The sequence below is a fragment of the Oryx dammah genome, unplaced genomic scaffold (genome assembly GCF_014754425.2).
Source record: "Oryx dammah isolate SB20612 unplaced genomic scaffold, SCBI_Odam_1.1 HiC_scaffold_2, whole genome shotgun sequence".
Classification (NCBI taxonomy): Eukaryota; Metazoa; Chordata; class Mammalia; order Artiodactyla; family Bovidae; genus Oryx; species Oryx dammah.
The window spans coordinates 46,220,702-46,240,338 of record NW_024070186.1 but is presented as its reverse complement, the minus strand read 5'-3'; the positions used below and the strand labels follow the sequence as shown (position 1 = coordinate 46,240,338).

The 19,637-nt window shown below is 41.2% G+C and overlaps 1 protein-coding gene across 1 annotated transcript in view; it reads right to left on the bottom strand.

Annotated features, from left to right (window-relative positions):
• LOC120868677 (TCDD inducible poly(ADP-ribose) polymerase) overlaps positions 1–17,806 on the bottom strand; it is a 28,727-nt gene extending 10,921 nt beyond the window's left edge. Inside the window, exons 1-2 of the mRNA XM_040247472.1 lie at positions 17,553–17,806; positions 13,750–14,702 (exon numbers count right to left, since the gene is read on the bottom strand). Of these exons, the coding sequence (XP_040103406.1) occupies positions 13,750–14,663 (914 nt within the window). The 5' untranslated portion in view covers positions 14,664–14,702; positions 17,553–17,806. The remainder of the gene's footprint in view (positions 1–13,749; positions 14,703–17,552) is intronic.
• Between the last annotated feature and the right edge of the window lie 1,831 nt (positions 17,807–19,637).

Below are 19,637 nucleotides of genomic sequence, written 5' to 3'. Positions count from 1 at the left end.
AGAATCAAACAGATGTAGTCCCTGGCTTCAAGAGAGAAAAAACTAACAAAATCTAAAACCAAAGAAGCAGTACATCTGCCTATCTAACACAAGTACATTCTGGGAATGAGAGGACAAAGAAAAAGCATGCAGCATTATGGGAGCGGAGGTGGCTACTGCTCCAGGAATGGATAAAGGTAAAGAAAAGTAAGACGCTTTACTTTACGCTTTACAGTATCAACCCAAGATAGCTTTCTGTAAGAGAAAGAATTTTAGGAACAGTTTAATAGGAAATAGGGATTCCTCGGTAGTTCAGACAGTAAAGAATCTGCCTACAATGTAGGAAACCTCGGTTTGATCCCTAAGTTGGGAAGATCCCCTGGAGACAGGAATGGCAATCCACTCCAGTATTCTTGCCTGAAGAATCCCAAGGACAGAGGAGCCCAGTGGGCTACAGTCCACAGGATCACAGTCAGACATGACTAAATAACCTAACACTTCACTTCAACAGGAAATAATTACCAGAAAGTGAAGGTTATATGGAAGAAAAAAAGTTGTTCAAGTGTTTTGCTTGAAGGGTAGGGACAGGGAATAACAGGGCAAGAATTGGAAAAGGAAACCTTCTCAACAGGGATATGTAAGAGATGAGAAAATGTGAACAGCATACTACATGGCACAATGTGAGATGTCAGGCCACGAGCTAAGGAGGCAAGTCTAGGGTCTCAGAGTCTTAAATAAAAGGTTGGAATTTAGACTGTTGAGCAGATAGAGGTAAAAGGTCAAAGTGGTCAATACAGGATGTGTATTAACTGAGCAACAGAGACAGTGCTAGAGATAGGGTTGGAGAGAGGAGACAGAGCTTCCTAAAAGCAGGGTGCAGCCATCCTGGCAGATGGGAACCCTGCCTGACTTAAAGACAGCCTGCCTGAGGGATGGCCAGAGAAGAGCGAGAACGGGAGAGAGCCGCTGTGCAGTATGCTTTAGATCCGGTGAGAGGTGTCATGTGGCTGCATCGAGCCATCTGGACCCACCCAAAATAAAACTTTATCACAATAAATTAGAAAAACAAACTGTGAACCTATGGCTGATTTTCGCTTTAATGGGAAGGAGGCTGGACTGAAGAAATATTAACAATTCTGGGTCAACATGCTTCACCAAACACACCAGCACACTTACCAATGTAAAAATTAATTTTGCAAAATTAATTTAAAATTCTGAAGAGAACACCCATTCTCATAATTTAGATGCTTACTAACAATCTCTCTTCCCACTCAACGAATATCTTGATATACCAACATTTCCAGCATATTATCAACGCACAGTGTACCAACACCTACACCATCATTTGTTCTAGAATGTGTATGTCAGATACTAAAAAGTAAAAAGGGCTTGCCATATAAATGACAGAATGTAATGTAATGGAAACCAAAACGATTAAAGAAATAGTTGCTGAATAAACCAGAAATTAGGACAGAATCCCTTCACTGGATAAATAGTTCTTGGGATTATGCATATGCATTTGGGAGCTCAGGAGAATATAACCATTTTAGGCAATTTCTCTATTTACAAATTGTTCAAAACCAAGAAAGAAACGTGACAATAAACAAAAGTAATCATAAGTAGACACAATGACTAAGTGCTGGGCTGTGGCCAGGATAAGATGAAAAAGGTAAAATGCCCAAAAGTCAGTGGGGAAAGAGACAAGCAAACTCTGTGGCACAGTGTAAAGTGTGGCACAAAAGTGGTCTGGGAACAATCCGGAGGCAAAAGGTCTAACTGCTGGGAAAAGGGTCACGGAAGGTGGTCAAGGGAGGTGTCCTAGAGTAGGTGAAACGAGAGCCAAGTCTGGCCAGCCACCAGGCAGACCATGAGAGGCAGGACACCACATGCAGAGTGACTGACACGTGCAGAAGCCAACCAAGCGCGGCTCAAGCGAGCCAGAGCAAGCAGCACATGCAGTTCATGTGGGAGGCCAGGGTGTCTGTGTGTGTGAGCGGGATGATAACAGATAAGCCTGAACTGAACAGGTTGGCTGGGGCCAGATAATGAAGAGCTTTGTGTGCTGGGTTAAGAGGTTAGGACTTGATTCTGTGGGCTACAGGAATCACCGGTGGATTTCAACAAGGGTCAGATTCACCTTTTATAAAAGTCACTCCAACAGCAGTGGTGGAGAGGGCTGATTTGCTTATTTTGGTAGAGGGAGGTAGGGGAAGGATGGAGATAGGCACTTATTTGCTAAATATTTATTAACATGTTTATAATAAATATTTATTATTGTATGCTTAGCCATCTATAGCTACTAGAACTGCAAATGAGACAAATTATGGCAGAGAACTGAGGAGGCAACAATGGGGATGATTTGAGAGTATTTAAGAGTTAGACTGTTCCAGTTGAGCTATTTCAAATCCTTAAAGATGATGTGGTGAAAGTGCTGCACTCAATATGCCAGCAAATTTGGAAAACTCAGCAGTGGCCACAGCACTGGAAAAGGTCAGTTTTCATTCCAATCCCAAAGAAAGGCAATGCCAAAGAATGCTCAAACTACCACACAATTGCTCTCATCTCACACGCTAGTAAAGTGATGCTCAAAATTCTCCAAGCCAGGCTTCAGCAATACGTGAACCATGAACTTCCAGATGTTCAAGCTGGTTTCAGAAAACGCAGAGGAACCAGAGATCAAATTGCCAACATCCGCTGCATCATCAAAAAAGCAAGAGTTCCAGAAAAAAACATCTATTTCTGCTTTATTGACTATGCCTTTGACTGTGTGGATCACAATAAACTGTGGAAAATTCTGAAAGAGATGGGAATACCAGACCACCTGACTGGCCTCTTGAGAAACCTATATGCAGGTCAGGAAGCAGCAGTTAGAACTGGACATGGAACAACAGACTGGTTCCAAATAGGAAAAGGAGTACGTCAAGGCTGTCTATTGTCACCCTGCTTATTTAACTTCTATGCAGAGTACATCATGAGAAATGCCTGGACTGGAAGAAACACAAGCTGGAATCAAGATTGCCAGGAGAAATATCAATAACCTCAGATATGCAGATGACACCACCCGTATGGCAGAAAGTGAAGAGGAACTAAAAAGCCTCTTGATGAAAGTGAAAGAGGAGAGTGAAAAAATTGGCTTAAAGCTCAACATTCAGAAAACTAAGATCATGGCATCTGGTCCCATCACTTCATGGCAAATAGATGGGGAAACAGTGTCAGACTTTATTTTTCTGGGCTCCAAAATCACTGCAGATGGTGACTGCAGCCATGAAATTAAAAGACGCTTACTCCTTGGAAGGAAAGTTATCACCAACCTAGATAGCATATTCAAAAGCAGAGACATTACTTTGCTAACAAAGGTCCATCTAGTCAAACCTATGGTTTTTCCAGTAGTCATGTATGGATGTGAGAGTTGGACTCTGAAGAAAGCTGAGCGCCAAAGAATTGATGCTTTTGAACTGTGGTGTTGGAGAAGACTCTTGAGAGTCCCTTGGACTGCAAGGAGATCCAACCAGTCCATTCTAAAGGAGATCAGTCCTGGGTGTTCTTTGGAAGGAATGATGCTAAAGCTGAAACTCCAGTACTTTGGCCACCTCATGCAAAGAGTTGACTCACTGGAAAAGACTCTGATGCTGGGAGGGATTGGGGGCAGGAGGAGAAGGGGATGACAGAGGATGAGATGGCTGGATGGCATCACTCACTCGATGGACATGAGTTTGAGTGAACTCTGAGAGTTGGTGATGGACAGGGAGGCCTAGCGTGCTGCAATTCATGTGGTCACAAAGAGTTGGACGCGACTGAGCAACTGAACTGAACTGAAGAGTTAGACTCTGCATGGAGGGGCTGAATGGAGTGGAAGGAGTCCAGGATGTGTCCCATGTTTCTGATCTGGTGACTGGATTAATGGTACCATTACATGAGACTAGAATCACAGAAGATGGAACACATTTAAGTGGGGAGATGATGCAAATAAGATACAGAACTCAGACTTTAGTAAATGTCAGTTAAGTGAGTTTTCTGGACCTTACTCTGTACAGTTTTAACTAGATAAGTTAGACTTCGGAACCTTGGCTTCCTGCCTATAAAAGTTAACTGGTTTCTATAAGGATAAACCTGTGACCTCAAACTAATCAACACCCACCCTAACCAGCTGGATTAATCAGACACAATTATTTATTACTATGATATAAAAGGAAAATGTCACCCCAGCTGAAGGTCACGATGAGAGAAGGATAAAGATCAAATGCAGTACAGAGAGTTATTTAGGCTCTTCTGCTACAGACTTGAGACAGGCATGACAGATGGGGTATGTTTGCTGCTGCTAAAGAAATTCCACAGGCACACGAAATATAGCTGGCTTTTGATACCTGGCTTTGATGTTTCCAGGAACTCATTTAGCAGTGCTGGAATATCTGGCAGCTTATAGATTCCTTCAAATATGTTACAAGGTGATGAGAATCAAAGCCATGGCATATATAATACCAAAATACGCTGTGAAAGCAGTATAGTTATTAAACTTCAGAGGACCATGTACTCTTTCTGCTTTAGAAGCATAATAACTGTCATTTATTCTGTCATTAATTAAGATTTTTGCTAACACTGACTTGAATACATAGCAGGAAGTTATTTGGGGAGGCAATAAAAATTATCTATCTTTGTATGTTGCCTACATACAAAGCAACATCTTTCACTGTTTACCAGAAGTTAAACTTCTCTACTTAACTTCTACAGTATGACTTTGGGTCCTGGTAACAACTGGGTTTTCCCCCTTGTATCCAGAAGTAGTTATAAATACAGACGTACCTACAAATCAGAACTCATCAGAACTCAAGAGTTTTGCTTTGTTTTTACTTTAACGTTACTTTGCGTATGACCCTCAGTAGTTACAAGCAAGCTGACTTGTTGACTCGCAATTAACTCTGCCCACCTCTAAGGAGACCCTGACTTATTCAAGGCAGGATTGCTGAGACTTAGAGCACCCTGTAAAACAATTAACATTAAACCTGGATGATATATTTACCTCAAAAGATTTGGGGATAGGTAAAAATATTTCCCACTTTAAGATTCACAGGGCTTTGAGTATCCAGGGATCAACTTTCTTAGAGCAAACTTCTAGCTGCGTGTGCTGCTCTCTTGGTCCCTCCTAGGACATCTTGGAAACAGGTGAATGAGACGGCAGTAAGTTAATGAGTGGATTTATCCTCACAGTGGATAATCTGTGTGCTAAACCACATGCTTGATTTACAAATTGTCAGACATCTAATCTGTGGTGTTAAAGTGATTCTAGAAGTGAACACAGCGAAATAAAAATGAGAGGATAAAAAATAGGAGAAAAAAGGCAGGCAGGTAGGCTGTCTATATGAAAGGATACCTTGTTTTTTAAGTTTTTATAATTCTATATTATCCAAAAGCATGTGGGGAACTAAACAGACACACAACAGTTTATTCTCAAAGAACTCTGTGCCAGGACATGGACCAGATCTGAGTACACCTAAGTGTTTCCTACTGCTACTGCTACTGCTAAGTCACTTCAGTCGTGTCCGACTCTGTGCGACCCCATAGACGGCAGCCCACCAAGCTCCCTTGTCCCTGGGATTCTCCAGGCAAAAACACTGGAGTGGGTTGCCATTTCCTGCATGAAAGTGAAAAATGAAAGTGAAGTCGCTCAGTCGTGTCAAGACTCTTAGCGACCCCAAGGACTGCAGCCTACCAGGCTCCTCTGTCCATGGGGTTTTCCAGGCAAGAGTAGTGGAGTGGGGTGCCACACCCCTAACAAATCATAAGCCCTCTCTACCTCAAGCAACCCCTGAAAGCAAATTACAATAGCTACTTGAAAGAACCTACTAAAATACTGTTATGTTGGGCTTTTTCTTAAATTACAAAACTATCAGTTCAAAGCCAAATAATTCAAGAGAACTTTTTAATAATATGTGGATAAGCCTAAAATCTTTCATAAATAAAAATTATATTCTGAGATCAGAAGATCTTGCAGATATCTATTTATGGAGGCATGGGCCTAAATTTCACACCCTGAAGACATCAAAAATGTCATACAGCCTTAACTTTTATCCCAGTTCAGTCACATGTCCTAAGACTCTCAGAAGGTAACTTAAGTGAGACATCTCAATCATGGTCTGAAGAGGAAGTGAAACAATTTCTATAAGAACAGCTGGGATAGGAAACATATAACAGATTAAAAAGAAATGTATCATGTCTTATACTACCTTAAATTATGTAGTTATCATTTTTTATAAAGATTAGTAAATATCCCCTTGTCAAGTGAAGTATTTTTAAAACAAGAGGTTTCTAATCTCAAAGTAGAAAATAAAAAATGTCTGCCATGTACTCAACTGATTAAGTTCTGTGGTTATGAAATCTGACAATACTTAAAGTAGGCTGAATTTTATTTACTTATAAAACTTTTCCACATAATTATAAAATCAACTGTATGCAAACTGCTTAAAAATAATTATTTTCAAATAACATCAATTTAGAACTTGTTTACTCATAAATGAAATGCTAATTATAAATAATCATAAAATTTATCTCCTAGTAGCCCCTAGACTAGGTACAATCTATTAAGTTTATTTCTGAGTTGACTTTTAAATTTATAACTAACTCCTTTAGAGAAAGGTTTTTATTTAAAATTTTGCATGTAGCTGATTCACTTTGTTGTGTAGCAGAAATTAACACAGTACTGTAAAACATTTAAACTCCAATAAAAAAATAAAATTTTGCCTTTCCCCCCAGTTAGTACAAACTAATTGATAAATGACCAAATTAAAAATTATTTTTTAGTAACAAATTAACTATGGAACACTTCACATAAGTGGCATTATTTACTGATGAGTGGCAGCATTTGGACGATCGTAACATCAGAAAGCAAAGTTCTTCTGTTTTACACTCTCTGCCCTCCATTCAAAGATGTCTTTCTTTTATTACCTTGGAAGGCAAACCTAGTATTTCTCCTGTGCTTATTTTTATTCTTGCAATGCCTGGAAATGAAAGAGCGAAGCCAGGTGACAGTCAGAAACCAAAGACCAACCGCAGCAGGAAATTATTTAGAGTAGTTTGTGCCATTTCCCCTCCCTACGCCCAGATCAGCTGCAGGAACTGTGAAGAACACAGGGTGCAGGCAAGATTCTGAAAGTTCACTGCAAGCAAAGTTCACTCTTGGACCCTACCCCTGCCATTCTTCACTGACTATTCAGTGCTGGTAAAAACACAGAGCAAAGAAAATCACACAAACTTTATGGCTATATGTCAAATGAGAAGGCAACAGTTTAAGAAGTTCTTAATCCAAAAAGGGGAAAAAATTAATGAAGAGAAATTACTGTAAATGTGGCCTAAACTATTTTCCAATCATTATGAGAAGTGCTAGGTTTCAACATAAGACTATTCACAAATCCTTCCTTATGCTCAGAGGCAACAGCACCAAAACAAATGATATCTATTTGCATACAGAATACAAATTTCCCAAACTCTTTCTCAGACAACTTAGTCACGAGGGATTTTAATGCACTCCTTACACATTTTGTGGTACACACATTCACAAATCACTGGTTTCTGTAGAACATGAAACAGAACAGTTGCTCTAGCATTCTCACTCTCATAACATGCTTATCCTTTCATTGTGATGACCATGCAAAGGTTCTTTACTGGTCAAGTGGGTGTTACCAGTGAGTAAACAGCACCGAGCAGACAAAGATCGAGGAGACAGACATATTTTGTTGTGTGGTCACAGCAAACAGAAGTGCTTAGTTAACTCCCTTCTGTGCTTGTCTTAGCAACACCAACTGGCTAGGTCAGCAAGGAAACCTGGAATTTTCATAATCAGAAGTTTACTAATATAATCAACTTTCTAAAATGGGCTCCAGCTCACAGAATTAGTCACATTTATTTAGCACAACACTACTATTTTTTGCACAAATCAAATCTAAATCAAACTACCAAGCTCAGTAAGTGGAATTTATTTTTACATAAAATCCTTCATTTTTGAAGATCTCAAAATGTATCTCAGAAACTATCCCTTATAATTTCAAATCCTCCTATTAACAAGGAATTAATCTACATTAGAAATTTGAAGCTTTCAGCTAATGTGTTGGGGATTGAGCTGGATTATGTTTAACACTTACAGGGATTTTAAATAGAGGCGAGTCTGTGCAGTATGATCCCTGGTCCCTAGAAAGCACTGCCATAAATAATCTATAAATATAAAAATAACATTTTGTTTTGCTACGGGAGTCCCTTCATATCTAAAAACATGATTTGTTTGCTCCTAGAAATGGTGAACTTTAATTAGAAATATTTTATTCTTCTCTACAGTTTCTGCTGACGGTGTTGCAAAGTGCAGTTCACCTCAAGATCTTAAGCTGTTACCTATGGATTTCAAGCCCAGAGTGAAACACAAAATGGCTCAACCCTCAGCACTCTGCTATCTTCCAAAGATTAAAACATCATTCATATTCACTTCCTTTTAGCTTAATATTCTCAGATTTATTTAAAAGAGAAACTCTACTGCTTTTACAAAGAGAGTTTCTTGTAAAACTTACCAATGTCCAATCTGAACCAGCCTTACAAAAAATTTTTCCAGAATAACCAAGAATCATCTTGTAACTCAAAAATAAGCTTTCCTTTCACAAGAAGCCAACTGCAACTAACAGGATACTGGTAATTATCAAAGGGTACTGACCTAGGTTAAGAGGATCTCAGGTCCTAATTTTAAATGTGAAAAAAATTATTTTTTTGACAAAGTATGCAGAATCTGGTGGTCTCAAATCAGGGGATAAGATACAAGAGGCCACAAGCAAACAGTCACAATCTTAAATGGCTGCATTTTATTCAAATTCCCTAAGTAGGCAAGGTTTGTAAGGGTTACCTACTGCTTCACACCCTTTAGAAATAGTCCCCAAACCCAATATGAAACTAAGAATCACGAAGATCAAAGATGCACCCAGAAGAAATTTATGAATTTACCTTTGCTTTATGGTAGAATGCAAAGCTAGAATCTAGAAATTCTAGTCTAACAATAAATAGGGAGTAGTTTTACAGGAACAGAGTAATCACTCAAAAGTTGCATTTTCTGCACGTTCATATATACAGAATGAAGTTTTAAATGTTGAATGCAATTATTACTTTTTCTATTCATAATAAAAAGTAAAAGCTTTAGAGTCAACTCAACAAGAAAATGTATAATGTATCATGCAATTATTTTTAGGAACTATCAGATAACCTTGTAAGTTATTTCCTCCAACTGTCTGATTTAAAAGTTAAACATCTTTGCTCTCTACAAGATTCATTTTCATGACCATGAATATATCAGGAACAGACTGACCCCAACCTGAAGCCAGGTGACAGCTGCTTCAAAAAGTCTAATCTGCTTACTGACAAAACCAGAAAGGGAATAAATGAATGATTGCTATTGATTCCCATGAAGGCGCTACACAGACCCAGTAACTTCCCTGGATTAGTATAGACAGAAGCCAATTAGCTTTATTTCATATGTAAATAGCATCATAAAGAGGTACAGAAAATAATTCACTGGATTGCTTTCTCCTGAAGCACAAGGCACACATTTTGAAAGTCACTTCAAACACAGTTCTTGCTTATGGAGCTCTCTCTTTCTCTTCGGCAGGAATTTTTTAAATAAATTCAAACTCATCCAGCTGTGTATATTCAAGAAATACCAAAAAGTCACAAGGCATAGTAAGTTTCAGCTGTTCTCCTCTCTCTGTGTTATCAATAACACATAATGAGTTAGTTCATACATCATCACAGCTGTGCAGGCCAGAGCTAACTTGGCTAATTTAACTATTCCAGTAGAGTTCAGTCAGGAGCTTGGTCTACTTTAGATAATCCACTCTGCAAGTCATATAGAAAAGAACAGCATGTGCTCTTCATTATCACTAATAAGCAATTCTTCTTTCACACAGTTCCTGTGAAGTCTTCTAATGGTACTGGCCCTTGGACAGTTTTTTAAAAAATAGAAACAAACTTCTAAGAGCAATGGCAATCAAAATCACTCAAAACTAATGAACTACAGCTATGACAACACTCTAGGCTTAAGCCCCCAAACTTCTTTTATCAATGTTTTAATTCTAAAGAGGAGAAAAGAACACTATCTTCTGACAAAAATTAACCATGGAGTCAGTGTTTGCAACTTTCTTCTTCATCCTTCCCTTTTTCAGGAAATTCAGAGTTAGAAATAATCACTGGTCATATTTTCAACTATAGGTTACCTCCAAAATAAGGTCAGCACAGTGCCTCTTCCTTAAGGGTGATAATAACTAGGAGACTATTCTGGCACACTTTATTTATTTATTTTTTTTTTTCTGGCACACTTTAAAATGAATGTAATGTGAAAACTAATGGCGATCTCAGTTGCTAAAGGGAGATTTGCACATCCTCCACAACGGTACTCTGCACAGTTAGTGAGACCCTTTTAAAACCGCTTAGTCCTGCCATTTAGTTATCATTTTCTACTAAGGATAAACGCCTAAACTGTCAAAGACTATGTTTTCTTAATGGAAAACACAACATGTTTTCGATGTTGTTTTCTTAACTGTGTATTTGGATTTGGAAATTCTCCAAAGCTCATCCTGTGTGCAAAAGAAGCCTAAATATGGGGAGTTATGGGGACAACTAAATATGGGGAGTTCATACATACAACTAGTTTTCAGTTGATGTTGCAGATGTACAAAAGCAGTGAGAAAGCAAAGTGGAATAATATAATTTGGAGTGAAGGCAAAATTGGAAAAGAATAGTTAAAATAATTTCATTATAATGAACCAAATAAGCACTTTTATTATTGAAATCCCATTTTCATACGTGTTTTTAGTAGCTAAGCATCCTAATAGTTGGAAGGTACCTGTGAACTTATCTAGCTCAACTTTCCTTCCATTCACTCTTAAGAATAAAATGAACACTGCACATCTCATTTAAGTCAGATGTTAAATCCATTTGCAAAAACCAAAGAATTTCATCTACACAGTTTGAAACTATGAACTCTTATCTTGCTAGAGACGCAGAACTATGAACTTTCCCCAAGTTCCACACAATGAACTATTATGGGTATAGTATATAAGAATGATTTACCAAGTCATATAAACTGCTGAAAACAACTGGGATAAACAACTGCCATTCATTATTCCTGAATCCAGAGACTGCCAGGTTTGACTTGGGCATATACACAGCTGAACACACACTTCCTGGTTATGTGCAATCTGCACAGATAGACCAGCTTTACAGGCCTGACCACAGAGATTAATAGCTTTAGCCAAATAATGTGGTAACCATGTGAACCTGGGCTGCTCCAGCTTGTTTGTGAATCTCTCAGCAAGGCTCAACATGCCGTTATCTGCATCTTGTTGCCAGGAAACACAACATCGCTTTGGAATACAAGGAAAACCAGGTTGCAGTGACCACAGGTCAACTTCCCAAAAACCCATTTTCGACACTTAGCTATCTACAATCTTACAACATTTCTTACTGTAGTCCACGCCGAACTTCACTTTACTAATAATTAACAATATTTTTGGCTATTTTTATCAAGGCAGGACCACTTACCACCAGTAACAATACAGTGCCAGCAACAGTAACTATAATGATAATTCTCTCAAACTTTTTCTGTGAAGTATCAAATCAATACTTACTTCCTTTACACTGGGTTGGAAATCAAGCACTCACGGTAACCACTTTATAACTGATCCAACAATGAATGCATATGGGCTTTCCTCTATGTCTATTTTTCAGTAAAGAAAGTCTACCAAAGGATAAAATACTCAATACGCTGCTGTCCTAAGAGTTCCTGGATTTTCTGGGATCAAAATACCTGTCTTGTCTTGCTCATAGTAAGAGAACATAATGTGTTGGACAATAATCCTGCTAGTTTCTTCCCAACCAATTCAAATAGACAGAAACTTAATGTACCAAGATGCTCAAGTACTCAGCAGACTGGAAATCTGCTTCATAAGAGTGAAGTGGGAGGCCACTGTTATGTACAGTTTTGCAATCTGGAGATGGAAGGATTAGAGTGGCTTTGAGAGTATATAAAATTAATTACCCTTGACATACCAATTAGAATTGCTAGCTCACAGGCAACAGAGATTTTGGACAATACCTTATTAAAAAGATTTTTAAGGCAAAATGGAAAACATTTTTCTCTCTTTCAATGCTGGCTTAAAAAAATAAGTCAAAATAAGTCAAAAGTAGTTACAGGATCTAAGAATTCTGCTACCCAAGCAGGACGGGATCTTGAGTGCATTATATTATCAAGAGAATACATTTACGATCAGGAAAACTGTATTCTTGATATAAGCTTTACTTTTATCCCAAGAGGTCTTCTACATAACAATGTCTCTAAACTTGGGCTTTATATTGCTTCTCATCTTGCTCCACAGGTAGCTTTTGAAACACAAGATGCAAAATTCCAGTCTCATGTAATTAAATTGCTAAAAAGACAGACGGGTCTGTGTACTGAAATATTCAAAGAAAACCACTTACCTAATACTACAGGGGAGCAAGAGAAGTTAAATAAAGGCCAGGTTACTGTGATGCCAACAATGCTGTGGCACTGTTAGAACACAGAAGCTTAACATCAAAACTAATAAAATTGGACAACATGGAAATGGTTCACTGCCACCATTTGCCTTCAGACTCTCCAGACACTTGGGTCGTTAATTTATCAGTGAATAAAACTGACTCTCCAAAAAGTTCTTCTGAACTTTTGAGTTAGGATAGTCAGCCTGTTTTAAGTCCCTTTATACTACAAGAGAAACAACTTAAGAATACAAAGATCAGTGCTTATTATACAACCGTTTTGGCACTAGCAACTTTATATGTAGCAACTATTATTTCTCTATTTCCAAGTTCATTAAAGAACGCAGATGTGGAAATTTCAGTTCCCCTATCAGTGAATAATGCTTGGATATCCATACTAAAAGAACCAATTTATTTATTGAGTTGGCCAAAAAGGTCATTCAGGTTTTTCTATACAATCTTTTTTCCAAATGAACTTCCTGGTCAACCCAATATAGGTCTTGCCCACAAAAACATGAGGATAACTGCTTTTATGTAAATGACAAATAAATATGTCCATTAGCATAGATTTTCCCTTCACTCACTGTTAAAAGACTCTTTCAGGTTTAAAAAAATACTGAGTTGTGGAACAACTTATCTGTAAGATAAATAGAATAATAAAATTAATGATAAAAAGCTTTAAGGAAACTAAAAAAGAAACTTAACATGTTTGGGCATAATTCAGAAGTTTGGGAGGGTCTCAGAGTCATTCACAGAAAAATTTTCTGAACTATTCAAAATGAAAAGAGGGTCATGAAAACCTCCAACTACCACTACTTTCTTTTAAAAATATAGCAACTTCTCAGTATGCAAAACTTTAAAATTAGATAAATTAAGTATTCATAATTTATAAGATTCACCATAGATTTTCTTTCAAAAGCAAGCTCTCCTGTGTGATTAAAATAGTATTTGATTCACAATATTCAATGTATATGCAACTTCTCAGTCACACACATATTGCGCAGAGTGACATCTGAATTGTTCAAATCATAAAACCTTCATTGTCTGGTTAGATAAATAGCCTGCATTCAACTGCCATGAAAAATCAGGATAGCACACAGCCAAAAGAACAAAAGTAGAAAAAGAGGATAAAACCTGTTAGGTTACTACTGAAAGAAACCACCCTACTAAGCCTTTAGCCTTTTTACCTTCTCTCTAGGACTTAACAATAGCTTTAGAGTAGTTATGAATACATACCCATACTTCATTCTCATTCTATCATTTTCTGGGTTACAGTAAAATCTTTCCAAGTGTTCCTGGGAGTCATTGGATACACTCTGCCACTTTTGCGTAGTTGTCCTCTTGATCTGCCAGTGATATGGCAAGATCGTGTGGTGCTTCAAACAATCCCTGCCATAAATACAAGTGCCTTGCAAAAAGTCCATGCAAATTTCAATTCCATTCTCTTGGTGAGTGTGGTACTGTAGCTGGTTCACCAGCTCAAACACAAGGTCAAGGGAGGCCTCCTCACTTTTGTCCTGAAAGAGCTCGGTACTCAACTTGTCACTGGTGTCCAAAATGTACTGGATTGTAAAACTGTTATCTTGGAAAACCCCTGGAACATAATCCATGACTTTGTCTATGCAGTCAGGACTAGCAGGAACATCACTTGAAACTGGGTGCAAAAGGTCAGTCTGGAAGTGCCCTGCTGTAGAATCTGCCACTGTCCCACTGATGGTTTCTGGTGGAAAGCTATGATCCTGGATTGGAACCACCTGCTCCGGAGCATCAGTGGGAGGATGGGCTTCTGGCATCTGGGCCCCAACATTTGTCCCATCAGGAATCAGGACAGACATACTGTTTTCAGTAGGTGGACACGATGTATTGATTTCCAAGGGTTTCTTCACCATAGGTTCATGTAAGCTGCTCTCTTCTGCACTCTGGTTTCTAGATCTAAAAACCCCATCAAGTGAGCCAGATTCTAACAAAGTGTTTAATATTGGCCTCAAAGACCTCAAGGTTCCGGTTCCCAACCTCTTCTGATCTTTTTTCTTAAAACAAGTCTTCAATGGAGTGATCTTCTCAGAGAGTCTCACTGGGCATGAAAATTCATCAGGAGAAGGAGGCTGCACTACACAGTCTGGCTCAGGTTCAGTGGTTTCCACTTCCATGATGCAGATTAGCTCCAATTGCTCCTCAGTCTAAAAATCCTACCAGGAAAGGAAAGAAGATCATTTACAAGCTGACAACAATGGAATCCTTTTCATTCATCAACATGTTTTGTTTTAGTCTCTAAGTTCCCGAAATCCTTCCTCCTATACTATATTTCATCTTTACATGTCACTTTTTAATTTTGTTGAGAATCAAGGCTCCAAAGGAGCCAAGGTTATTCAAAAGCCCACAAACAGGTACAGATGAAAGAGAGAGAGCATCTTCCACTAGGCTCCATTTATTTGTGGACTTAACAGATAATGATTTGTAATTCTGCTGGGATATGAATTTTTACAGTTTAAGTCTAGGATGGAGTGGAGAGAGGGGTAGAAATATGTGCATCTATGACAGTGGGGAAACCACATCTCTATTGCTTTGTGGTTCTCTTCACACCTATTTATGTATCTCCTGTCTCATGAGGTGACAAAAACTGTAAAAAAAAAAAAATTGTCAAATGCAGGAAAAACTGCAAATTAACTGTGAGTGAATTTGCGGTATGAGGCTATGTGCAGGAAGCAGGCTCTCAACTGAAATATTACATGGGAGAAAACCAGGAACCTGTTCATGTCTAGATGCAGAAAGTTCCAATATATTCCCTAAGGATGTTAAGGGTCTACTTTTGCAATCCCCAAAACATTACCACTACTAGTGGAAGAATACCAGGGTTTATTTAGCAACAGAAGCTATATCAGCAACAACCAATGCACACTGTTTTAGAAACCAAAAGCAACTTCCTAATACAGAAAGGGGCCTCTCTGTCTTCAGAAAAACTACATATGTGAATTTTTTTTTTTTTAAAAAAGAAGGCACAGAAAAATAACACAAGAAAACAAAATACACCAAATTTCAGATTCCTAATGAACTACTCAGGAACTTAAAAAGTGCTTTCTTTGAAGAATCAGACCTATTGAAAAAAACTAGAACTTAAAAAGCAAAGAAAACTTTGTAAAATGATGCATGGTGTCTCCTCCACAATCTAGCATTCATTAACTAATTCTGAAAATATTTACTGAGCATTATGCCAGGTGGAAAAGGGGTGGTGATGAGCAATTAATCCTCTTCTCCCTTATCCAATAGACTGAAAGAAATCTTTGATGCAAGGGCTCATGACTTCACCAAGTATGCATCCAGGGTACAGTGCCTAGCACAATGCACACAGTGGGTGCTCCATAATATTTTCTAGCTGAATTATTGAAGAAAAAGCACCAATTAAATGGCAAGTTCCGTGAGCCTTTATGGGTCAAGAAAAGCAACAAAATGAAAAAAATTGAGTTCCCAGAAAAAAAGAATAAAATATTTAATTGGAGGGATTTATAAGTCTACATGTGTAAAAAGTGCACAATAAATCAAACTCAGAAAAATTAAAAACAGTATATAACAAGGCGTTAATTAATGTACAGGGCAAGTACAAAAGAAAAGGTAGAAAAAGGAGAGTTCAGTGTGAGCTGGCATTGTTAGGGAAAGCTTCACGAAGGAGGGACTTGACGTAAGACATAAATCAACTGGAAAGCAGCCAAGCCAGGCGTTATTATTCATCATTTGGTGCTCTTGCCTTAAGGCACAATTGGCACAGATTGTGGTATTCCCTCTCCACACCAAACTGGCCTGTGCCTTCCCCCACGCACGCACTCACACACACACACACACACACACACACAAATAACCACTCCTATCACACCCAATCAAGGCAAAACAGGCACGAAACCCAGTTCATTTATACGAGGGCACACACACGCCACAACTTTTCCTATTTTTGCCCTCTGTCAAACTCAGAAATAAAACCGAGAAAGAGGCAGAGAACTGGAGGAGTGGCTGGAGTGAGGAAGTCACTAGAACCTAGTTCCTCAATTAGTTTGCATAACAGAAAAAAAAGATTGGAAGGACACTTCCTCTAGTCCCTCCGCCAGCGACCTAGAGCTTCACCATTCACCTCACGATGCCCCCGGGTGATGCCCCAGTTCTCAGGCACTCTGCACCCCACCACCGTCGGGGAAACCACCCCGCTCCCAACTCAGGACTCCGCCTGGGCGTAGAACGGCGCTCGGATCTCGGCCGGGGGTCCGTGGGACGCCTCCTGCCGGCCGCGGCGGTCTGCGCAGCTCGGCGCCCGGGACTGCACGAACTCTTGCCCGGCGCAGCCGATTCGCGGCCAGATCCCTGGTGTCCCCGAGGATCCCACCCCCTCCTGCTCCTATACCCCCGGGCCAGCCTCCTCCCACCCACCCAGCGACCCCCCGCCCCGGCTGCCCTCCCCCTTCCAGAAGCCACTCGCCGCGCCTCAATTTCTTTCTTTCCTCGACCGACCTTCGCGAGAATGTCCTGCGAGGCTCGAGGGCTCGGAGGACCGACCTGAGCAGAGCGGAGGAAACGCAGAGGGCGTTTCTCGGGCTGGCGGGGAGGAAGGCGAGGACTTTAAAGTTAATCTGAAAGCAGCTTGCAAACTTCTGGGCTGCAGCCGTAACGCGGGTCTGCCGGAAGGCTCCCCTCAGCAGCCGTGCTCTCCCCCGCGATGTGCGCCTCAGAACGCCAGGGGTCTGCCCGGCAGGGGCGACCGCATAGACGCGCCCCCGAGCCTCTCCTACACAGTGGAAACGGGAAGCCGCCGGCGCCCTCGACTAAACCCAGCGTCTCACTCCAATTTATACACCTGCCAGAGACCCGAAGTGACTAAAAGTGTAAATCAATGCCATCCTGATATTGACTGGATCCAAGTGAATTCGGTACAAAAAGGTGGTCTAAACACCAATCACCCCAGATCTGTGAAAGCAGGCAGCAAGGCCGGCACCCCCTTCCGCGACCACCATCCCAGCAAGGGTCCCTCACCGGCCCCTCAGAACCGAGTCCTTTACCTGAAACGAGCTGTCTGAGAGAACGGACCACAGGAGCTGAGCCGGGCGACGCCGGTTCGCAGGCAGCGTTCGCGCCAGGGGGTGGGCGCGGAGGGTGGGCTCCGGCGTCTAGGGGTCATAGGCTGGAGAAGCGGCGAGCGGCACTCGGGCCATTCTGCCGCGGGGAGCGCAGAAAGCCGCGACTGCACTCCCGAACCAGCTCGCTCGCCTGTCACCTCGAGCTCTGCTTTAAAGTGGCTTCCGGTCGCCTCCTCTCAGCAGCCCTGTCGCGGAGGCGGAGCCTGAGCAGCAGGGGGGTGGGGTGGGGTGAGGGGACTGGGAGCTCAGTGGGTGCCGGGAAGGCGGCCCGCCCCACGTGCGCGTGCGCGCTCACTCGCGAGGAGGCGCGCGAGAGGTGTGCGTGCGGGGCCGCGTGCTCCCTGGAGGAGGCGTGTCCTTTCGCCGCCTGCTGTGTCCTGGAGGGTCCGCGTCTACACGCGTCTAGGGTCGAGCAGCTGTGAGGAGGGGAGGCGCGCGCCGCGTGGGAGGGGCGAACTCCACCTGCCTGCGGACAGATGGAGGGTCACTTTGTTCGGAGGAAACCCGAGGGAGGATGTGAAACAGAACAACCCGTTTTTGTGCGGTTGGCTTTGTTTATTTGCCTCCTCACCAGAGGCCTCCTGCCGCTGAAGCCGCCGACCCCGAGAGGAGGTGATCGGCTGCTATGGCTGCTGCGGCCAGACGGGGTCGCCCGCCCCGTTCCGGACGGGCGGGCCCGCACCGCACCGGGGCGAGCGCTTGCTCGACCTGGTTGCAGGCATTCCTGTTTCACGGGAAACATTCGCAGCATTGCAGTAAGGAAACTTAGTTTTGGGGTGTTGAGGTATAAGCACGTTTATGTGTGTTTTAAAGGATACAAACACCATGATGACTTGTCTTTTCATTCAACAAATATTTTTTCGAGTGCGGATTGTATGCTGAGGACTAAGTGTAGGTTTAGACTACAGCAGTCCCGATCAGCCCAGACACCTTCCCTGTCCTCACGGAGCTTTTGTAGCACCATGTACTCGCCTCTAAAATATTTGCCGTATATCCCAAATGTGCCATATTTTCTGGATTGTAAAACATCCTGGATGGTGAATCAATCTATTGAAAATTTCTTCAGCGGTGGAGGAAGAAGCACTATTCATATAATCACTATATATGGAAAAAGTTGGGCTTCCCTTGTGGGCCAGCTGGTAAAGAATCAGCCTACAATGCGGGAGACCTGGGTTCGATCCCTGGGTTGGGAAGATCACCTGGAGAAGGGAACGGCTACCCACTCCAGTATTCTGGCCTGGAGAATTCCATGGACTGTATAGTCCATGGGGTCACAAAGAGTTGGACACGACTGAGCGACTTTCACTTCACTATGGAGAAAGTAGGCCCTGGTCAAAATCAGTGAAAATTAATCATGACTGTATCCCCATCAGCCGGTAGAAAAAGAAAACAGCTCCCAAAGAGTTGCTCACCTGTGACCTGAAATCTAAAGTGACTTAATTCCATAGCTTGGAGGCATTATGGGCTGAAAAAGTCAGTATTAATATAACTTTATCAAGCTTGTTAAAAAATAAGAAGGGATAATAAATACTATGGTTCCAAGCCTTTCTTAAATTGTTATAAACCAAACTGAGTGACACATCAGCAAAGAAGAGATTAAGGGTAGTATCTCGCCTAGCACCCTGGGTTTCCTAGGTGGCTCAATGGCAAAGAATCTGCCTGCCAATATAGGAGACACGAGTTCAGTCACTGGGTAAAGAAGATCTCCTGGAGAAGGAAATGGCAACCCACTGCAGTATTATTGCCCGGGAAGTCCCATGGACAGAGGAGCCTGGCAGGCTACAGTCCATGGGGTCATAGAGTCAGACACAACACAGTGACAACAATATGCTCCCCCAGCAGGCCTATTTCATATGGCATCAAGGCAGGGTCTTTAAGGTGAGAATGTTATGGACAGAATTCAGAAACTACTAAGTAAAAGACAAGAATTTCCAAACTTTAAAGATTGTACTGAGGGACTTCCCAGGTGGTCCAGTGATTTAAAATCTGCCTGCCAATGCAGGGGAC